Consider the following 18,831-nt stretch of genomic DNA (forward strand, 5'->3'; position numbering starts at 1 on the left):
GGTGGCTTGTCTATTGTAGCGGCCGCTTTGCGCGGCCTGAGCCTCCTGTAAATGCTCCTTCACAATTGGCATGACCGCGCTTATGCGGTTCTGCATACCTAAAATGTGTTCAATCACACTTTTATGGGGGGTGGGCTCCTGCTCCCATGTTTCCTTTGCCAGGTCCAACAATCCCCGGGGATGTCGCCCGTATAACAACTCAAAAGGCGAAAACCCCGTGGATGCCTGTGGCACCTCACGGATGGCAAACATCAAATAGGGAAGCATCATATCCCAGTCTTTCCCGTCTTTGGAGATCACCCTTTTGAGCATGGTTTTCAGGGTTTTATTGAAACGCTCGACTAAACCGTCCGTCTGAGGATGATACACAGACGTACGCAACTGCTTGATCTGGAGTAGCCGGCATAGCTCTTTGGTCACTTTAGACATGAATGGGGTCCCCTGATCCGTAAGGATCTCCTTGGGCAACCCCACCCGGCAGAACACAGCAAACAACTCCCGAGCTATAAGCTTTGCTGCAGTATGTCTGAGAGGTATCGCCTCGGGATACCGGGTGGCATAGTCAACGATCACTAGGATGTGTTGGTGCCCTCGAGCGGACTTTACGAGGGGCCCCACCAGATCCATCCCTATCCGTTCAAAAGGGACTTCTATAATGGGTAACGGTACCAACGGACTGCGAAAATGGGTCAGGGGTGCGGTAAGCTGACACTCCGGGCAGGTTTCGCAGAACCGTTTTACCTTCCCAAAGACTCCGGGCCAATAGAACCTTTGCAATATTCGCTCCTGCGTTTTCTTGACCCCTAGGTGGCCACTCATCAGGTGTTTATGAGCCAAGTCGAGGACCCGCCGACGATGCGGCTGGGGCACCACCAACTGCTCTACCCCCACGCCCCGTATTTCATCTACCCGGTAGAGTAAATCCTGCTTAAGAGCGAAATGGGGGTACCTTACCTGGGCACCGGGCAGCTGTGCCACCCCGTCAATTACTGTCACCCGACTCCGGGCATGTATTAATGTAGGGTCCTGGAGTTGGGCAGTCCCAAACGTATCCGGGGACGCCTCCAACTCCGGGATGGGTTCGACCGTCTCAGCCTCTCCTGCCAATACCTCTAGGGGCGACCTATCGGGTTCACATTCTGTCCCTATCATGGGGACCCCTACGGCAGGTGTCCCGGATTCAGGATTGTAGGGCTCAGGTCCCGGACTGACCAATATCTGAGGAGACTTAGGGGGTCCCTTCCATAAAGTCCAAAAATAGGGCAGATCCCTTCCTAGGATCACGTCATAGGGAAGAGTGTTAAGAAGTCCCACCTCATGTTGCACCTGACCGCAAAATGCTGTGATGGTGACAATCCCTGTGGGATAGTCTCGGCGGTCCCCATGTATGCAAACCACCCCCACGGTACGTCCTGTGGCCTTTACTTTAGCCCTCAAGGTGGATCGCACAAGGGTCACTAAGCTTCCGGAATCCAACAATCCTGTAACCGGACATCCATTCACCTGTATTTGGCACAAGTGGGGCTCCGTCTCTGGGGAGACCAGGTCAGCGGTACACACCACCTGAGCATACATTGAACCCCGCCGGGTAACCCCACAATCCATGGGCTCCGTGGTGAGTGGACACTGGGCTTCCATATGTCCCACCCGCTGGCAGCGCCAACATCTAATGGGGACGGAAACCCCCTTGACGGGTTGTCGTTTAGGGTACAGAACCTTCCGGACCTCAGGAATGGCGGCCGTGGCCTCAGACGGGACGGTAGGGGACTCCTGCACCGGTGTCGGCGGTGGGTCCTTGGCCCTAGGCTTGGAGGGGCCGGACCGACGGGCGGTACGCAAAGTCTCAGTGTCCCGTATCAAGTCCTGCGTAGCCACATGCCGCTCTACCAGGGACACTAATTGGTCCAGGGTACTCGGGTCACCCTGTCCTACCCACCGTTGAATGGTGACGGGTAAAGTGCGCACAAAACGATCCACTACTACCCTTTCCACCATCTGCGCCGGGCTCAGAGTGTCAGGCTGCAACCATTTTTTTACAAGATGCAACAAGTCATAGGCCTGGGAGCGTACGGGTTTGGCTTCCTCATAGAACCACTGATTTACCCGCTGAGCCCGTACATAGGTATTCACCCCCAATCGTGCCAGTATTTCGGCTTTTAGGGTCACATAGTCAATGGCGTCCTCGGTACAGAGGTCCAGGTACGCTTTTTGGGGTTCCCCCGTCAGATAGGGCGACAATACCTCAGCCCACTGGGGGGTCGGCAGCTTTTCCCGCTCGGCCACCCGCTCAAACACCGCCAGGAACGCTTCCACATCATCCCCCGGGGTCATCTTTTGCAACGCTTGTCTCACCGCTTTCCGGACGCTGCCGTCATCACCCGGTCCCGGGGTTGTTGCTGCCGGTCCAGCACGGATCGACTTGGCCAGGAGAACCATCTGTTCTTGATGTCTTTGTTCCTGCAATTGTAAGGCTTGCTGCTGACGTGCATTGGCCTGAACCAGCAGTTCTTGGTGTCTTTGGTCCTGCGATTTCAAGGATTGGAGCAGGTGTGCATTGATCTGTTGCTGCTGCTTTAGTATTTCCTCCATGGTGTCGCTGGGTTTGGGCCGTAGTATAGCCGCTTGAATCCAGGACATGTGCTACCGGGTCACCAGAAAAGGAAGCTACACCTCACCGGCTGTCATGCCCGCCGATTCTCCACCATATGTGAGGTAGCGTGGTTGGCTGCGCAGCAGAAGACACGGGATCCAGGCATTAAGGTTCACAGCACACGGTTTAATGTCCAAACAAAAGTCCACACCAATATACATGTGCCTCTCCAGCAGAGAACTCAGGGAGTTCTGTTCACTCCCTCACACCCGGCACACCTGCCCTTGTTCCTGTTTGCATTTAACCCTTCCTTCAGCCTGTAAGGAAACAGCATTAACCCTAGAATGGATGTACTTTCTATCATGGAGTGAGCACAACCGGGGCGAGACGTACCGGCCGTCATAGACAACCCCGGTCACAGTCTCACAGCCCCCACAAGGTATCATAAAATGAGGTCACAGATGATAGGGTAAAACTCAGGTCATCAAAGTCAGCAGCCCATTTGTGGCCTTGGTCAGTGCTGGAGGGCACAGCTAAGTGGTGATGCTGACCCTTTACATCTTATTCTGGGGACCCTCCCTCCATAAATTCAGACGTCACATCTATGGCACGAGTTCAGTAAGTTTCATGTGTATCCCTTTTATTTTATGTAATTGTCTGCGCTGGATTTGTATTATTCCCTTTTGTAACATCTTGTATATTTTATAAACACTGCCTATTTTTGGATTAAATATATAAAATTTAATAGCTCGTTCCTTCTGCTCTATATAACGAATCCGAACCCGAAGAGCCTTATGCTATCTGTAACAGGTGTCCGGACTCCCTGTAAATTACTGTTGTGTAGAATTATTGGGGTGCTACCACTAAGGGTATTGGGGTATATATATATACTCCATTAGCGGGAATTGGTGATATATACATTACCCATGCTGGGAGACCTTCAATATTTGGCATTAGTAGCTCAGCAGCCTCATTTTTTTATTGTCCGGCAGTACCGAAATTGACCTGCCGACAAGGGGGGCGCTAGAGAGCAGTCTGTTCATGACAAATTGGTGAACAGCGGGTCGATCTTGCAAGACCCGCAGCCGACTGTTTTTGACAGCCACCGACACAGAGACCACCACCAACAAAGAGACCGCCACCGACATAGAGACTGCCACTGACATAGAGACCGCCACCGACATAGAGACCACCACCGACATAGAGACTGCCACCGACACAGAGACTGCCACAAACACCGCAACCACCAGACAGAGACTGTCCCAGACATAGAGACCGCCACTGACACACAGAGACCACCACAGAGACCTCCACCAACACAAAGATCGCCACCGACACAGAGACCGCCACCAACAGACAGACTGTCCCCGACACAGAGACCGCCACCACACAGAGACTGACACAGAGACCGCAACCGGCACAGAGACCGCCACCGACACAGACACTGCCACCAACACAGAGACCACCACCGACCCAGAGACTACCACCGACCCAGAAACCACCACCAACAGAGACCACCACTGCCACAGAGACATCCATCGACAGAGACCGACACAGAGACTGCCACCGACACGAAGACTGCCAGTGACACAGAGACTACCAGCGACACCGAGGCCACCACCACAGAGAGATTGTCACCGACACAGACTACCCCTCATACAGACACCCCCACCACACAGAGACCCCCACCACACACAGACCCCCACCACACACAGACCCCCACCACACACAGACCGCCACCACACACAGACCGCCACCACACACAGACCGCCACCACACACAGACCGCCACCACACACAGAGACCCCCACCACACACAGACCGCCACCACACACAGACCGCCACCACACACAAGGTGCCACCACACAGAGACCATCACCACAAAGAGACCCCCACCACACACAGACCCCCACCACACACAGACCGCCACCACACACAGACCGCCACCACACACAGAATGCCACCACACACAAGGTGCCACCACACACAAGGTGCCACCACACAAAAGGTGCCACCACACAGAGACCATCACCACACAGAGACCGACACAGAGACCGACACCGACACAGAGACCGCCACCGCCACAGTGACCGCCACTGACAGACAGAGACTACCCCTGACACAGAGACCCCCACCACGGATGGACTACCTCCATCAGACACGCAGACTGCCCCGGACGCCTGTCTCCCATAAAGAGTGGAGCTGAGCGCGGATGGATCAATACGTTCCATGTTCACTCATACATGAATACCCTAGAAGACTTCAGTAACTCCCACTGATGGGAGTACTAGTGAATATTTTATATGGCAGAATTTTCAGTAGAATTTTTACCTTTTACGTGGACATTGGCCACAGAGGTGTGGTGTCCGGTGTCACAGCTGTACTGTGCGGCGTCGGATGGCTTCAGCTTGTGTATGCACAGCTCCACTATGTGGCCTGACTGCTTCATCTCATACTTAGCCCCTGATTTCAGGGTCAGCTCCGACTTCTTCCACTGGACAGGAGCGTCCGGCTTGGATATCTCGGCCCTCAGCGTCACTGATCCGTTCTCCTCCCCCTGCTCATCCTGTAAGTGGCGGGTGATCTGCACGGGAAGCGCTAGAAGAGGATAATGCAAAGTGTGAGGAGCAGCTTCTACATCTGCCAGACATTGTATGGAGGAGATGCTGAGAACTGTCTATAATGGAAGAAAGCCCTCACCTAGAGTCAGCGACTAATCAGTGCCAGCAGTTGCTGGAGGTAGCGCTGTTCCAGCTAAGATCAGGGTTATCTCCCCACCACAATCTACTGTCACCTCAGTCACCGCTATAGCTGTACAGTATGGTTACTGTGCCTCTGCTGCCATCCAGTGGTCATAGTGATAATGCAGCACGAATATTGCTTTAGTTTTTATTCATGTCAATAGTTTATATGAAAATAAGAAACTCTGTAATAATCTTATCAGAGTAATCGGCTTCTTTCTGTCAGGACGGATAATTTATTTTCAATATTCTCAGTTCACAGGTAAAATGTGTGCACGTGACACCACTGAGAGGAGATGACAGCTGCTACATTACTGCGGAGCTGCATACCTGACACGGAGACTTTGGCCGTGGAGTTCAGGTTCCCGATGTCACAGGAGTATGTCCCGGAATCTTCGGGCTTCACGTTGTGGATCTGCAGGATCTGCACGGTGCCGTGATCCAGAAGATTGTACTTCGTGCTGTGGGAGATCAGCTCGGCTCCCTTCCTCCACACAGGAGGAGCACAGGGCTGTGACAGCTCACACTGGAGGACCACCGTGGAGTCCTCCTCCACCGCCATATCCGACAGCTCATGTGTAAACACCAGGAGTGGAGCTGAGGGACAGAAGATGTATGAGGAACAGAAGATGTGTGAGGGACAGAAGATGTGTGAGGGACAGAAGATGTGTGAGGGACAGAAGATGTGTGAGGGACAGAAGATGTGTGAGGGACAGAAGATGTGTGAGGGACAGAAGATGTGTGAGGGACAGAAGATGTGTGAGGGACAGAAGACGTATGAGGGACAGAAGACGTGTGAGGGACAGAAGACGTGTGAGGGACAGAAGCTGTATGAGGGACAGAAGCTGTATGAGGGACAGAAGCTGTATGAGGGACAGAAGCTGTATGAGGGACAGAAGACGTATGAGGGACAGAAGACGTATGAGGGACAGAAGACGTATGAGGGACAGAAGCTGTATGAGGGACAGAAGCTGTATGAGGGACAGAAAACGTATGAGGGACAGAAGACGTATGAGGGACAGAAGACGTATGAGGGACAGAAGATGTGTGAGGGACAGAAGATGTATGAGGGACAGAAGATGTATGAGGGACAGAAGATGTATGAGGGACAGAAGATGTATGAGAGACCGAAGACGTATGAGGGACAGAAGACGTATGAGGGACAGAAGATGTATAAGGGACAGAAGACGTGTGAGGGACAGAAGACGTATGAGGGACAGAAGATGTATGAGAGACAGAAGACGTATGAGGGACAGAAGCTGTATGAGGGACAGAAGCTGTATGAGGGACAGAAGCTGTATGAGGGACAGAAGCTGTATGAGGGACAGAAGACATATGAGGGACAGAAGACGTATGAGGGACAGAAGACGTATGAGGGACAGAAGATGTGTGAGGGACAGAAGATGTATGAGGGACAGAAGATGTATGAGGGACAGAAGATGTATGAGGGACAGAAGATGTATGAGGGACAGAAGATGTATAAGAGACCGAAGACGTATGAGGGACAGAAGACGTATGAGGGACAGAAGATGTATGAGGGACAGAAGACGTGTGAGGGACAGAAGATGTATGAGGGACAGAAGATGTATGAGAGACAGAAGACGTATGAGGGACAGAAGATGTGTGAGGGACAGAAGATGTATGAGGGACAGAAGATGTATGAGGGACAGAAGATGTATGAGGGACAGAAGATGTATGAGGACAGAAGATGTATGAGGACAGAAGACGTATGAGGACAGAATACGTATGAGGGACAGAAGCTGTATGACGGACAGAAGACGTATGAGGGACAGAAGATGTATGAGGGACAGAAGACGTGTGAGGGACAGAAGCTGTATGAGGGACAGAAGATGTATGAGGGACAGAAGACGTGTGAGGGACAGAAGCTGTAAGAGGGACAGAAGCTGTATGAGGGACAGAAGCTGTATGAGGGACAGAAGCTGTATGAGGGACAGAAGCTGTATGAGGGACAGAAGCTGTATGAGGGACAGAAGACGTATGAGGGACAGAAGACGTATGAGGGACAGAAGACGTATGAGGGACAGAAGCTATATGAGGGACAGAAGCTATATGAGGGACAGAAGCTGTATGAGGGACAGAAGCTGTATGAGCGACTGAAGCTGTATGAGGGACAGAAGACGTATGAGGGACAGAAGACGTATGAGGGACAGAAGCTATATGAGGGACAGAAGCTATATGAGGGACAGAAGCTGTATGAGGGACAGAAGCTGTATGAGGGACAGAAGACGTATGAGGGACAGAAGATGTGTGAGGGACAGAAGACGTGTGAGGGACAGAAGATGTGTGAGGGACAGAAGATGTATGAGGGACAGAAGATGTGTGAGGGACAGAAGATGTATGAGGGACAGAAGACGTATGAAGGACAGAAGACGTATGAGGGACAGAAGCTGTATGAGGGACAGAAGACGTATGAGGGACAGAAGACGTATGAGGGACAGAAGACGTATGAGGGACAGAAGACGTGTGAGGGACAGAAGACGTGTGAGGGACAGAAGATGTATGAGGGACAGAAGATGTGTGAGGGACAGAAGATGTATGAGAGACAGAAGACGTATGAGGGACAGAAGATGTATGAGTTACAGAAGATGTGTAGGGACCCAGAGAAGACACTACTGGAATGTCCCCTGATGGGCCATGTGTGTCTCTATAACATTGGACATTATCTGTGCCTTCGGAAGCCTGGCTGAGAGTTGTAGCATTTCTAATCTACACTGCCCTCTGCTGGCCGTTCTCACAACTACCATTGCCTTATATGGTAAAAGGAAGTGACGCAGCTGTGAGGAGTGAGGACATTTCTAGGTCCTTTACTGACAGGAAAAATAGAAACATGTCTGTGGCTGCGGACTGAGGAGGTGAGGGGCTGAGAACTCAGGAGGTGAGGACCCGAGTGTGGAGAGGAGCCGAGTGTGGAGAGGAGCCGAGTGTGGCGAGGGGCCGAGTGTGGCGAGGGGCCGAGTGCGGCGAGGGGCCGAGTGCGGCGAGGGGCCGAGTGCGGCGAGGGGCCGAGTGTGGCGAGGGGCTGAGAACTCAGGAGGTGAGGACCCGAGTGTGGAGAGGAGCCGAGTGTGGAGAGGAGCCGAGTGTGGCGAGGGGCCGAGTGTGGCGAGGGGCCGAGTGTGGCGAGGGGCCGAGTGTGGCGAGGGGCCGAGTGTGGCGAGGGGCTGAGTGTGGCGAGGGGCTGAGAACTCAGGAGGTGAGGACCCGAGTGTGGAGAGGAGCCGAGTGTGGAGAGGAGCCGAGTGTGGCGAGGGGCCGAGTGTGGCGAGGGGCCGAGTGTGGCGAGGGGCCGAGTGTGGCGAGGGGCCGAGTGTGGCGAGGGGCTGAGTGTGGCGAGGGGCTGAGTGTGGCGAGGGGCTGAGAACTCAGGAGGTGAGGACCCGAGTGTGGAGAGGAGCCGAGTGTGGTGAGGGGCTGAGTCATGTGAGGGGCCGAGTGTGGCGAGGGGCAGAGTGTGGCGAGGGGCTGAGTGTGGCGAGGGGCTGAGAACTCAGGAGGTGAGGACCCGAGTGTGGAGAGGAGCCGAGTGTGGCGAGGGGCTGAGTGTGGCGAGGGGCTGAGAACTCAGGAGGTGAGGACCCGAGTGTGGAGAGGAGCCGAGTGTGGCGAGGGGCTGAGTGTGGCGAGGGGCTGAGAACTCAGGAGGTGAGGACCCGAGTGTGGAGAGGAGCCGAGTGTGGCGAGGGGCTGAGTGTGGCGAGGGGCTGAGAACTCAGGAGGTGAGGACCCGAGTGTGGAGAGGAGCCGAGTGTGGAGAGGAGCCGAGTGTGGAGAGGAGCCGAGTGTGGCGAGGGGCCGAGTGTGGCGAGGGGCCGAGTGTGGCGAGGGGCTGAGTGTGGCGAGGGGCTGAGAACTCAGGAGGTGAGGACCCGAGTGTGGAGAGGGGCTGAGTGTGGCGAGGGGCCGAGTGTGGAGAGGAGCCGAGTGTGGCGAGGGGCCGAGTGTGGCGAGGGGCCGAGTCATGTGAGGGGCTGAGTCATGCGAGGGGCTGAGTCATGCGAGGGGCCGAGTGCGGTGAGGGGCCGAGTGCGATGAGGGGCAGAGTACGGCGAGGGGCAGAGTGTGGCGAGGGGCTGAGTCATGCGAGGGGCCGAGTGCGGCGAGGGGCCGAGTGCGGCGAGGGGCCGAGTGCGGCGAGGGGCAGAGTGCGGCGAGGGGCAGAGTGCGGCGAGGGGCAGAGTGCGGCGAGGGGCAGAGTGCGGCGAGGGGCCGAGTGTGGTGGGAGAGGTGTATAAACGCTGGAGTCAGTGGGCTACAAGCTTCCCCCCTTCACCTTTTGTGCCCCCCTATTTCCTCATAGACTGTAGCTTATGAGCGCGGCCCTCACTCCTGTTGGTATTTGAATTTTGTTATTCTGTAATGTCTCATGTTGTCTGTACATGTCCCCTCTGAATTGTACAGCGCTGCGGAATATGTTGGCGCTATAGAAATAAAGATTATTATTATTCTTACTTCCAGTCACTTCTCTCCTCTAGAGACTGTGTCTGGTGAGGAGAATGAAACTCTGTGGAAGGGAAAAATCCAGGCGCCATTTATACTAAATCACAGAAGGCCCCGAACATAGCGAGATCCAGAAAGACACAAACAGGTAAAAGCCAAGACGGCCGATGCGGAGATCAGACGAGTGCATACAGAAAAAACGACCGCACACAACACATTACAATATTAGATGACAAGTGCATATATTACAATAGTGTGTGGTCATACGGAAGTAATAGACCTGCGGAAATGATATAAGGCACCAAGTGTTAAAACAAAAAAGAGAAACCGATCTGGCCAAAGATAACAATTTGTATTAATGGCTAAAAATTAATGAATGCAACTGGCAGAGTGACTAGAACAGGGGCGTCACATGTATAAATATTAAAAAGTCACAGGTATCTCTGCAGAGGTATGAAATACGATACAAAAAATGACATACAAAAAATCATTAGCTGTAAAAATGGAGAGATACAATAATAAAAAATAGAGAGTAGAGATACAATAATAAAAAATAGAGAGTAGAGATACAATAATAAAAAAATAGAGCTAGAACCAAGTGTTCACAGATGTGGAATGTATAACCATCATGCAATAGCAATAGCCATGCTATATAGTGTTGTAAAGATATAAAGCTGGCTATTAGTGTTATTGGGGGCCAGAACTGTATATGTTGCTAATAATGCTTGTATTGGTGTATATAGCGATTGTAGCTGTAGTGTATAGTATACAGTATAAATATGCTGTGAGAAAATAGTATAGTCACAGAATATAGTATCACAGATACAGCATATTATTCACTAATGTCCAGAGCACGTATATAACGGAGACACCCAGTTATAGACATGATAGATAAAATGTATTTACCTGTGCAGGAGACCTGTATACACATGTGACGCCAGCCCCGACACGCACGTTTCGGTGTCACCTTCGTCACCCCCTGCCTACCAACCTGAGGATTAGCGGAGCCGTCGGAGGCACCGTGACAGAATTAGGCTCCGAGTACTGTCGCCCTTCATTTCTGCTGGAGGTTGCGGCAACCGTGTGAGGCACAGAAGACGTGTGAGGCACAGAAGACGTGTGAGGCACAGAAGACGTGTGAGAGACAGAAGACGTGTGAGGCAGAGAAGACGTGTGAGACAGAGAAGACGTGTGAGGCAGAGAAGACGTGTGAGGCAGAGAAGACGTGTGAGGCAGAGAAGACGTGTGAGGCAGAAAAGACGTGTGAGGCAGAGAAGACGTGTGAGGCACAGAAGACGTGTGAGGCAGAGAATAAGTTTGAGGGACAGAAGACGTGTGAGGCAGAGAAAACGCGTGAGGCAGAGAAGACGCGTGAGACAGAGAAGACGTGTGAGACAGAGAAGACGTGGGAGGCAGAAAAGACGTGGGAGGCAGAAAAGACGTGGGAGGCAGAAAAGACGTGGGAGGCAGAAAAGACGTGGGAGGCAGAAAAGACGTGGGAGGCAGAAAAGACGTGGGAGGCAGAAAAGACGTGGGAGGCAGAAAAGACGTGGGAGGCAGAAAAGACGTGGGAGGCAGAAAAGACGTGGGAGGCAGAAAAGACGTGGGAGGCAGAAAAGACGTGGGAGGCAGAAAAGACGTGGGAGGCAGAAAAGACGTGGGAGGCAGAGAAGACGTGTGAGGCACAGAAGACGTGTGAGGCAGAGAATAAGTTTGAGGGACAGAAGACGTGTGAGGCAGAGAAAACGCGTGAGGCAGAGAAGACGTGTGAGGGACAGAAGGCGTGTGAGGCAGGGAAGACGTGTGAGGCAGAGAAGACGTGTGAGGCAGAAAAGACGTGTGAGGCAGAAAAGACGTGTGAGGCAGAAAAGACGTGTGAGGCAGAAAAGACGTGTGAGGCAGAAAAGACGTGTGAGGCAGAAAAGACGTGTGAGGCAGAAAAGACGTGTGAGGCAGAAAAGACGTGTGAGGCAGAAAAGACGTGTGAGGCAGAAAAGACGTGTGAGGCAGAAAAGACGTGTGAGGGAGAGAAGACGTGTGAGGGAAAGAAGACGTGTGAGGGAGAGAAGACGTGTGAGGGGCAGAAGACGTGTGAGGGACAGAAGACGTGTGAGGGACAGAAGACGTGTGAGGGACAGAAGACGTGTGAGGCAGAGAAGACGTGTGAGGCAGAGAAGACGTGTGAGGCAGAGAAGACGTGTGAGGCAGAAAAGACGTGTGAGGCAGAAAAGACGTGTGAGGCAGAAAAGACGTGTGAGGCAGAAAAGACGTGTGAGGCAGAAAAGACGTGTGAGGCAGAAAAGACGTGTGAGGCAGAAAAGACGTGTGAGGCAGAAAAGACGTGTGAGGCAGAAAAGACGTGTGAGGCAGAAAAGACGTGTGAGGCAGAAAAGACGTGTGAGGGAGAGAAGACGTGTGAGGGAAAGAAGACGTGTGAGGGAGAGAAGACGTGTGAGGGGCAGAAGACGTGTGAGGGACAGAAGACGTGTGAGGGACAGAAGACGTGTGAGGGACAGAAGACGTGTGAGGCAGAGAAGACGTGTGAGGCAGAGAAGACGTGTGAGGCAGAGAAGACGTGTGAGGCAGAGAAGACGTGTGAGGCAGAGAAGACGTGTGAGGCAGAGAAGACGTGTGAGGCAGAGAAGACGTGTGAGGCAGAGAAGACGTGTGAGGGACAGAAGACGTGTGAGGCAGAGAAGACGTGTGAGGCAGAGAAGACGTGTGGGGGACGGAAGACGCGTGAGGGAGAGAAGACGCGTGAGGGAGGGAAGACGCGTGAGGCAGGGAAGACGCGTGAGGCAGGGAAGACGCGTGAGGCAGGGAAGACGCGTGAGGCAGGGAAGACGCGTGAGGCAGGGAAGACGCGTGAGGCAGGGAAGACGCGTGAGGCAGGGAAGACGCGTGAGGCAGGGAAGACGCGTGAGGCAGGGAAGACGCGTGAGGCAGGGAAGACGCGTGAGGCAGGGAAGACGCGTGAGGCAGGGAAGACGCGTGAGGCAGGGAAGACGCGTGAGGCAGGGAAGACGCGTGAGGCAGGGAAGACGCGTGAGGCAGGGAAGACGCGTGAGGGACAGAAGACGCGTGAGGCAGAGAAGACGCGTGAGGCAGAGAAGACGCGTGAGGCAGAGAAGACGCGTGAGGCAGAGAAGACGCGTGAGGCAGAGAAGACGCGTGAGGCAGAGAAGACGCGTGAGGGACAGAAGACGCGTGAGGGACAGAAGACGCGTGAGGGACAGAAGACGCGTGAGGGACAGAAGACGCGTGAGGCAGAGAAGACGCGTGAGGCAGAGAAGACGCGTGAGGCAGAGAAGACGCGTGAGGCAGAGAAGACGCGTGAGGCAGAGAAGACGCGTGAGGCAGAGAAGACGCGTGAGGCAGAGAAGACGCGTGAGGGACAGAAGACGCGTGAGGGACAGAAGACGCGTGAGGGACAGAAGACGCGTGAGGCAGAGAAGACGCGTGAGGCAGGGAAGACGCGTGAGGCAGGGAAGACGCGTGAGGCAGGGAAGACGCGTGAGGCAGGGAAGACGCGTGAGGCAGGGAAGACGCGTGAGGCAGGGAAGACGCGTGAGGGACAGAAGACGCGTGAGGGACAGAAGACGCGTGAGGGACAGAAGACGCGTGAGGGACAGAAGACGCGTGAGGGACAGAAGACGCGTGAGGCAGAGAAGACGCGTGAGGCAGAGAAGACGCGTGAGGCAGAGAAGACGCGTGAGGCAGAGAAGACGCGTGAGGCAGAGAAGACGCGTGAGGCAGGGAAGACGCGTGAGGCAGGGAAGACGCGTGAGGGAGAGAAGACGCGTGAGGGAGAGAAGACGCGTGAGGGAGAGAAGACGCGTGAGGGAGAGAAGACGCGTGAGGGAGAGAAGACGCGTGAGGGACAGAAGACGCGTGAGGGACAGAAGACGCGTGAGGGACAGAAGACGCGTGAGGCAGAGAAGACGCGTGAGGCAGAGAAGACGCGTGAGGCAGAGAAGACGCGTGAGGCAGAGAAGACGCGTGAGGCAGAGAAGACGCGTGAGGCAGAGAAGACGCGTGAGGCAGAGAAGACGCGTGAGGCAGAGAAGACGCGTGAGGCACGGAAGACGCGTGGGGGACGGAAGACGCGTGGGGGACGGAAGACGCGTGAGGGAGAGAAGACGCGTGAGGGAGGGAAGACGCGTGAGGCAGGGAAGACGCGTGAGGCAGGGAAGACGCGTGAGGCAGGGAAGACGCGTGAGGCAGGGAAGACGCGTGAGGCAGGGAAGACGCGTGAGGCAGGGAAGACGCGTGAGGCAGGGAAGACGCGTGAGGCAGGGAAGACGCGTGAGGCAGGGAAGACGCGTGAGGCAGGGAAGACGCGTGAGGCAGGGAAGACGCGTGAGGCAGGGAAGACGCGTGAGGCAGGGAAGACGCGTGAGGCAGGGAAGACGCGTGAGGCAGGGAAGACGCGTGAGGCAGGGAAGACGCGTGAGGCAGGGAAGACGCGTGAGGCAGGGAAGACGCGTGAGGCAGGGAAGACGCGTGAGGCAGGGAAGACGCGTGAGGCAGGGAAGACGCGTGAGGCAGGGAAGACGCGTGAGGCAGGGAAGACGCGTGAGGCAGGGAAGACGCGTGAGGCAGGGAAGACGCGTGAGGCAGGGAAGACGCGTGAGGCAGGAAGACGCGTGAGGCAGGGAAGACGCGTGAGGCAGGGAAGACGCGTGAGGCAGGGAAGACGCGTGAGGGCAGGAAGACGCGTGAGGCAGGGAAGACACGTGAGGCAGGGAAGACGCGTGAGGCAGAGAAGACGCGTGAGGCAGAGAAGACGCGTGAGGCAGAGAAGACGCGTGAGGCAGAGAAGACGCGTGAGGCAGAGAAGACGCGTGAGGCAGAGAAGACGCGTGAGGCAGAGAAGACGCGTGAGGCAGAGAAGACGCGTGAGGGACAGAAGACGCGTGAGGGACAGAAGACGCGTGAGGCAGGGAAGACGCGTGAGGCAGGGAAGACGCGTGAGGCAGGGAAGACGCGTGAGGCAGGGAAGACGCGTGAGGCAGGGAAGACGCGTGAGGCAGGGAAGACGCGTGAGGCAGGGAAGACGCGTGAGGCAGGGAAGACGCGTGAGGCAGGGAAGACGCGTGAGGCAGGGAAGACGCGTGAGGCAGGGAAGACGCGTGAGGCAGGGAAGACGCGTGAGGCAGGGAAGACGCGTGAGGCAGGGAAGACGCGTGAGGCAGGGAAGACGCGTGAGGGGCAGAAGACGCGTGAGGGGCAGAAGACGCGTGAGGGGCAGAAGACGCGTGAGGGGCAGAAGACGCGTGAGGCAGGGAAGACGCGTGAGGCAGAGAAGACGCGTGAGGCAGAGAAGACGCGTGAGGCAGAGAAGACGCGTGAGGCAGAGAAGACGCGTGAGGCAGAGAAGACGCGTGAGGCAGAGAAGACGCGTGAGGCAGAGAAGACGCGTGAGGCAGAGAAGACGCGTGAGGGACAGAAGACGCGTGAGGGACAGAAGACGCGTGAGGCAGAGAAGACGCGTGAGGCAGAGAAGACGCGTGAGGCAGAGAAGACGCGTGAGGCAGAGAAGACGCGTGAGGCAGAGAAGACGCGTGAGGGACGGAAGACGCGTGAGGCAGGGAAGACGCGTGAGGCAGGGAAGACGCGTGAGGCAGGGAAGACGCGTGAGGCAGGGAAGACGCGTGAGGCAGGGAAGACGCGTGAGGCAGGGAAGACGCGTGAGGCAGGGAAGACGCGTGAGGGACAGAAGACGCGTGAGGCAGAGAAGACGCGTGAGGGACAGAAGACGCGTGAGGGAGAGAAGACGTGTGAGGGAGCTAAGACGTGGCAGGGACAGAAGTCGGGGCTGCAGATTGTCATAAGTAGCCCCAATATGACTCTCGAGGTCACAGGACTTATCAGAAAGAGTCAGAGGGCGGGACTAAAATAATCTAGTCCAGGGTCCAGCGAGTCTCCACCTACCACCGGCCATTATAGACCCCAGACACCATCCTGGGCTTGAATGGATTTGTACTGGAGAGGTCTGGGACTTTGGGCCCCTGCCTCCATGTGTTTAGCCCCGCTCTGCCCTCCAGACCGTCTTACCCTTGATGGTCAGCTCGGCTGTAGACTCATATGGGCCAACCCTGAAGGTCACGCTGCCCGAGTCCTCCTGGGTGACGCCGCTGAGCTTCAGCACATGACACTTCCCTCTCTCCACAGAGATTTCGTTCATCTCGTTGCTCTCCAGAGTTATCCCCTGCAGCTTCCACTCCACGTCCCGGGCGCTGTCATGAGAGACGTCACACCGGAACACGGCGTCCTGACCGGCAAATACCGACACATCCGCCAGCCCTCGGAGGATGGTGACATCCAGCTCTAAACGAAGAGAAGGACGGCGGGGCGGAGTTATCACCTCAATGGGTCTAAAGCTCCGCATGTATTACTGCCGACAACCTCATCTATTACTGCCGACAACCAGCCTGTATACATGTGTGAGGGGTGTCAGCCCCGCCCCCTCATCTATTACTGCTGACAACCAGCCTGTATACATGTGTAAGAGGTGTCAGCCCCGCCCCTCATCTATTACTGCCGACAACCAGCCTGTATACATGTGTGAGGGGTGTCAGCCCCGCCCCTCATCTATTACTGCTGACAACCCGCCTGTATACATGTGTAAGAGGTGTCAGCCCCGCCCCCTCATCTATTACTGCTGACAACCTGCCTGTATACATGTGTAAGAGGTGTCAGCCCCGCCCCTCATCTATTACTGCCGACAACCAGCCTGTATACATGTGTGAGGGGTGTCAGCCCCGCCCCTCCTCTATTACTGCTGACAACCCGCCTGTATACATGTGTAAGAGGTGTCAGCCCCGCCCCTCCTCTATTACTGCTGACAACCAGCCTGTATACATGTGTAAGAGGTGTCAGCCCCGCCCCTCATCTATTACTGCTGACAACCCGCCTGTATACATGTGTAAGAGGTGTCAGCCCCGCCCCTCATCTATTACTGCTGACAACCCGCCTGTATACATGTGTAAGAGGTGTCAGCCCCGCCCCTCATCTATTACTGCTGACAACCAGCCTGTATACATGTGTGAGGGGTGTCAGCCCCGCCCCTCATCTATTACTGCTGACAACCCGCCTGTATACATGTGTAAGAGGTGTCAGCCCCACCCCTCATCTATTACTGCTGACAACCAGCCTGTATACATGTGTGAGGGGTGTCAGCCCCGCCCCTCATCTATTACTGCTGACAACCCGCCTGTATACATGTGTAAGAGGTGTCAGCCCCGCCCCTCATCTATTACTGCTGACAACCCGCCTGTATACATGTGTAAGAGGTGTCAGCCCCGCCCCTCATCTATTACTGCTGACAACCAGCCTGTATACATGTGTGATGGGTGTCAGCCCCGCCCCTCATCTATTACTGCTGACAACCTGCCTGTATACATGTGTAAGAGGTGTCAGCCCCGCCCCTCATCTATTACTGCTGACAACCCGCCTGTATACATGTGTAAGAGGTGTCAGCCCCGCCCCTCATCTATTACTGCTGACAACCAGCCTGTATACATGTGTAAGAGGTGTCAGCCCCGCCCCTCATCTATTACTGCTGACAACCCGCCTGTATACATGTGTAAGAGGTGTCAGCCCCACCCCTCATCTATTACTGCTGACAACCTGCCTGTATACATGTGTGAGGGGTGTCAGCCCCGCCCCTCCTCTATTACTGCCGACAACCAGCCTGTATACATGTGTGAGGGGTGTCAGCCCCACCCCTCATCTATTACTGCTGACAACCAGCCTGTATACATGTGTAAGAGGTGTCAGCCCTGCCCCTCATCTATTACTGCTGACAACCCGCCTGTATACATGTGTAAGAGGTGTCAGCCCCGCCCCTCATCCATTACTGCTGACAACCCGCCTGTATACATGTGTGAGGTGTCAGCCCCACCCCTCATCTATTACTGCTGACAACCCGCCTGTATACATGTGTAAGAGGTGTCAGCCCTGCCCCTCATCCATTACTGCTGACAACCCTCCTGTATACATGTGAGAGGTGTCAGCCCTGCCCCTCATCCATTACTGCTGACAACCCGCCTGTATACATGTGTGAGGGGTGTCAGCCCCACCCCTCATCTATTACTGCTGACAACCCGCCTGTATACATGTGAGAGGTGTCAGCCCTGCCCCTCATCTATTACTGCTGACAACCCGCCTGTATACATGTGTAAGAGGTGTCAGCCCTGCCCCTCATCTATTACTGCTGACAACCCGCCTGTATACATGTGTAAGAGGTGTCAGCCCTGCCCCTCATCTATTACTGCTGACAACCCGCCTGTATACATGTGTAAGAGGTGTCAGCCCCGCCCCTCATCTATTACTGCTGACAACCCTCCTGTATACATGTGAGAGGTGTCAGCCCCACCCCTCATCTATTACTGCTGACAACCCGCCTGTATACATGTGTAAGAGGTGTCAGCCCCGCTCCTCATCTATTACTGCTGACAACCCGCCTGTATACATGTGTAAGAGGTGTCAGCCCCACCCCTCATCTATTACTGCTGACAACCTGCCTGTATACATGTGTAAGAGGTGTCAGCCCCATCCCTCATCTATTACTGCTGACAACCCGCCTGTATACATGTGTAAGAGGTGTCAGCCCCACCCCTCATCTATTACTGCTGACAACCCGCCTGTATACATGTGTAAGAGGTGTCAGCCCCGCTCCTCATCTATTACTGCTGACAACCCGCCTGTATACATGTGAGAGGTGTCAGCCCCACCCCTCATCCATTACTGCTGACAACCTGCCTGTATACATGTGAGAGGTGTCAGCCCCACCCCTCATCTATTACTGCCGACAACCCGCCTGTATACATGTGTGAGGGGTGTCAGCCCCGCCCCTCCTCTATTACCGCCGACAACCAGCCTGTATACATGTGTGAGGGGTGTCAGCCCCACCCCTCATCTATTACTGCTGACAACCCTCCTGTATACATGTGAGAGGTGTCAGCCCCGCCCCTCATCTATTACTGCTGACAACCCGCCTGTATACATGTGTGAGGTGTCAGCCCCACCCCTCATCCAT

The 18,831-nt window shown here is 55.0% G+C and overlaps 1 protein-coding gene across 19 annotated transcripts in view; it reads right to left on the reverse strand.

Annotated features, from left to right (window-relative positions):
• Positions 1 to 18,831, reverse strand: part of OBSCN (obscurin, cytoskeletal calmodulin and titin-interacting RhoGEF) — an 882,373-nt gene that overhangs the window by 508,033 nt on the left and 355,509 nt on the right. For 18 of the 19 annotated variants that reach the window (XM_075315914.1, XM_075315911.1, XM_075315913.1 and 15 more), the window contains 3 exons: positions 15,846 to 16,118; positions 5,661 to 5,927; positions 4,921 to 5,187 (listed from right to left, as the gene is read on the reverse strand). In XM_075315914.1, coding sequence (XP_075172029.1) covers positions 4,921 to 5,187; positions 5,661 to 5,927; positions 15,846 to 16,118 — 807 coding nt within the window. The remainder of the gene's footprint in view (positions 1 to 4,920; positions 5,188 to 5,660; positions 5,928 to 15,845; positions 16,119 to 18,831) is intronic. The other variant, XM_075315903.1, reaches the window with a different exon arrangement.

Source organism: Anomaloglossus baeobatrachus, chromosome 6, assembly GCF_048569485.1.
Source record: "Anomaloglossus baeobatrachus isolate aAnoBae1 chromosome 6, aAnoBae1.hap1, whole genome shotgun sequence".
Lineage (NCBI taxonomy): Eukaryota > Metazoa > Chordata > Amphibia > Anura > Aromobatidae > Anomaloglossus > Anomaloglossus baeobatrachus.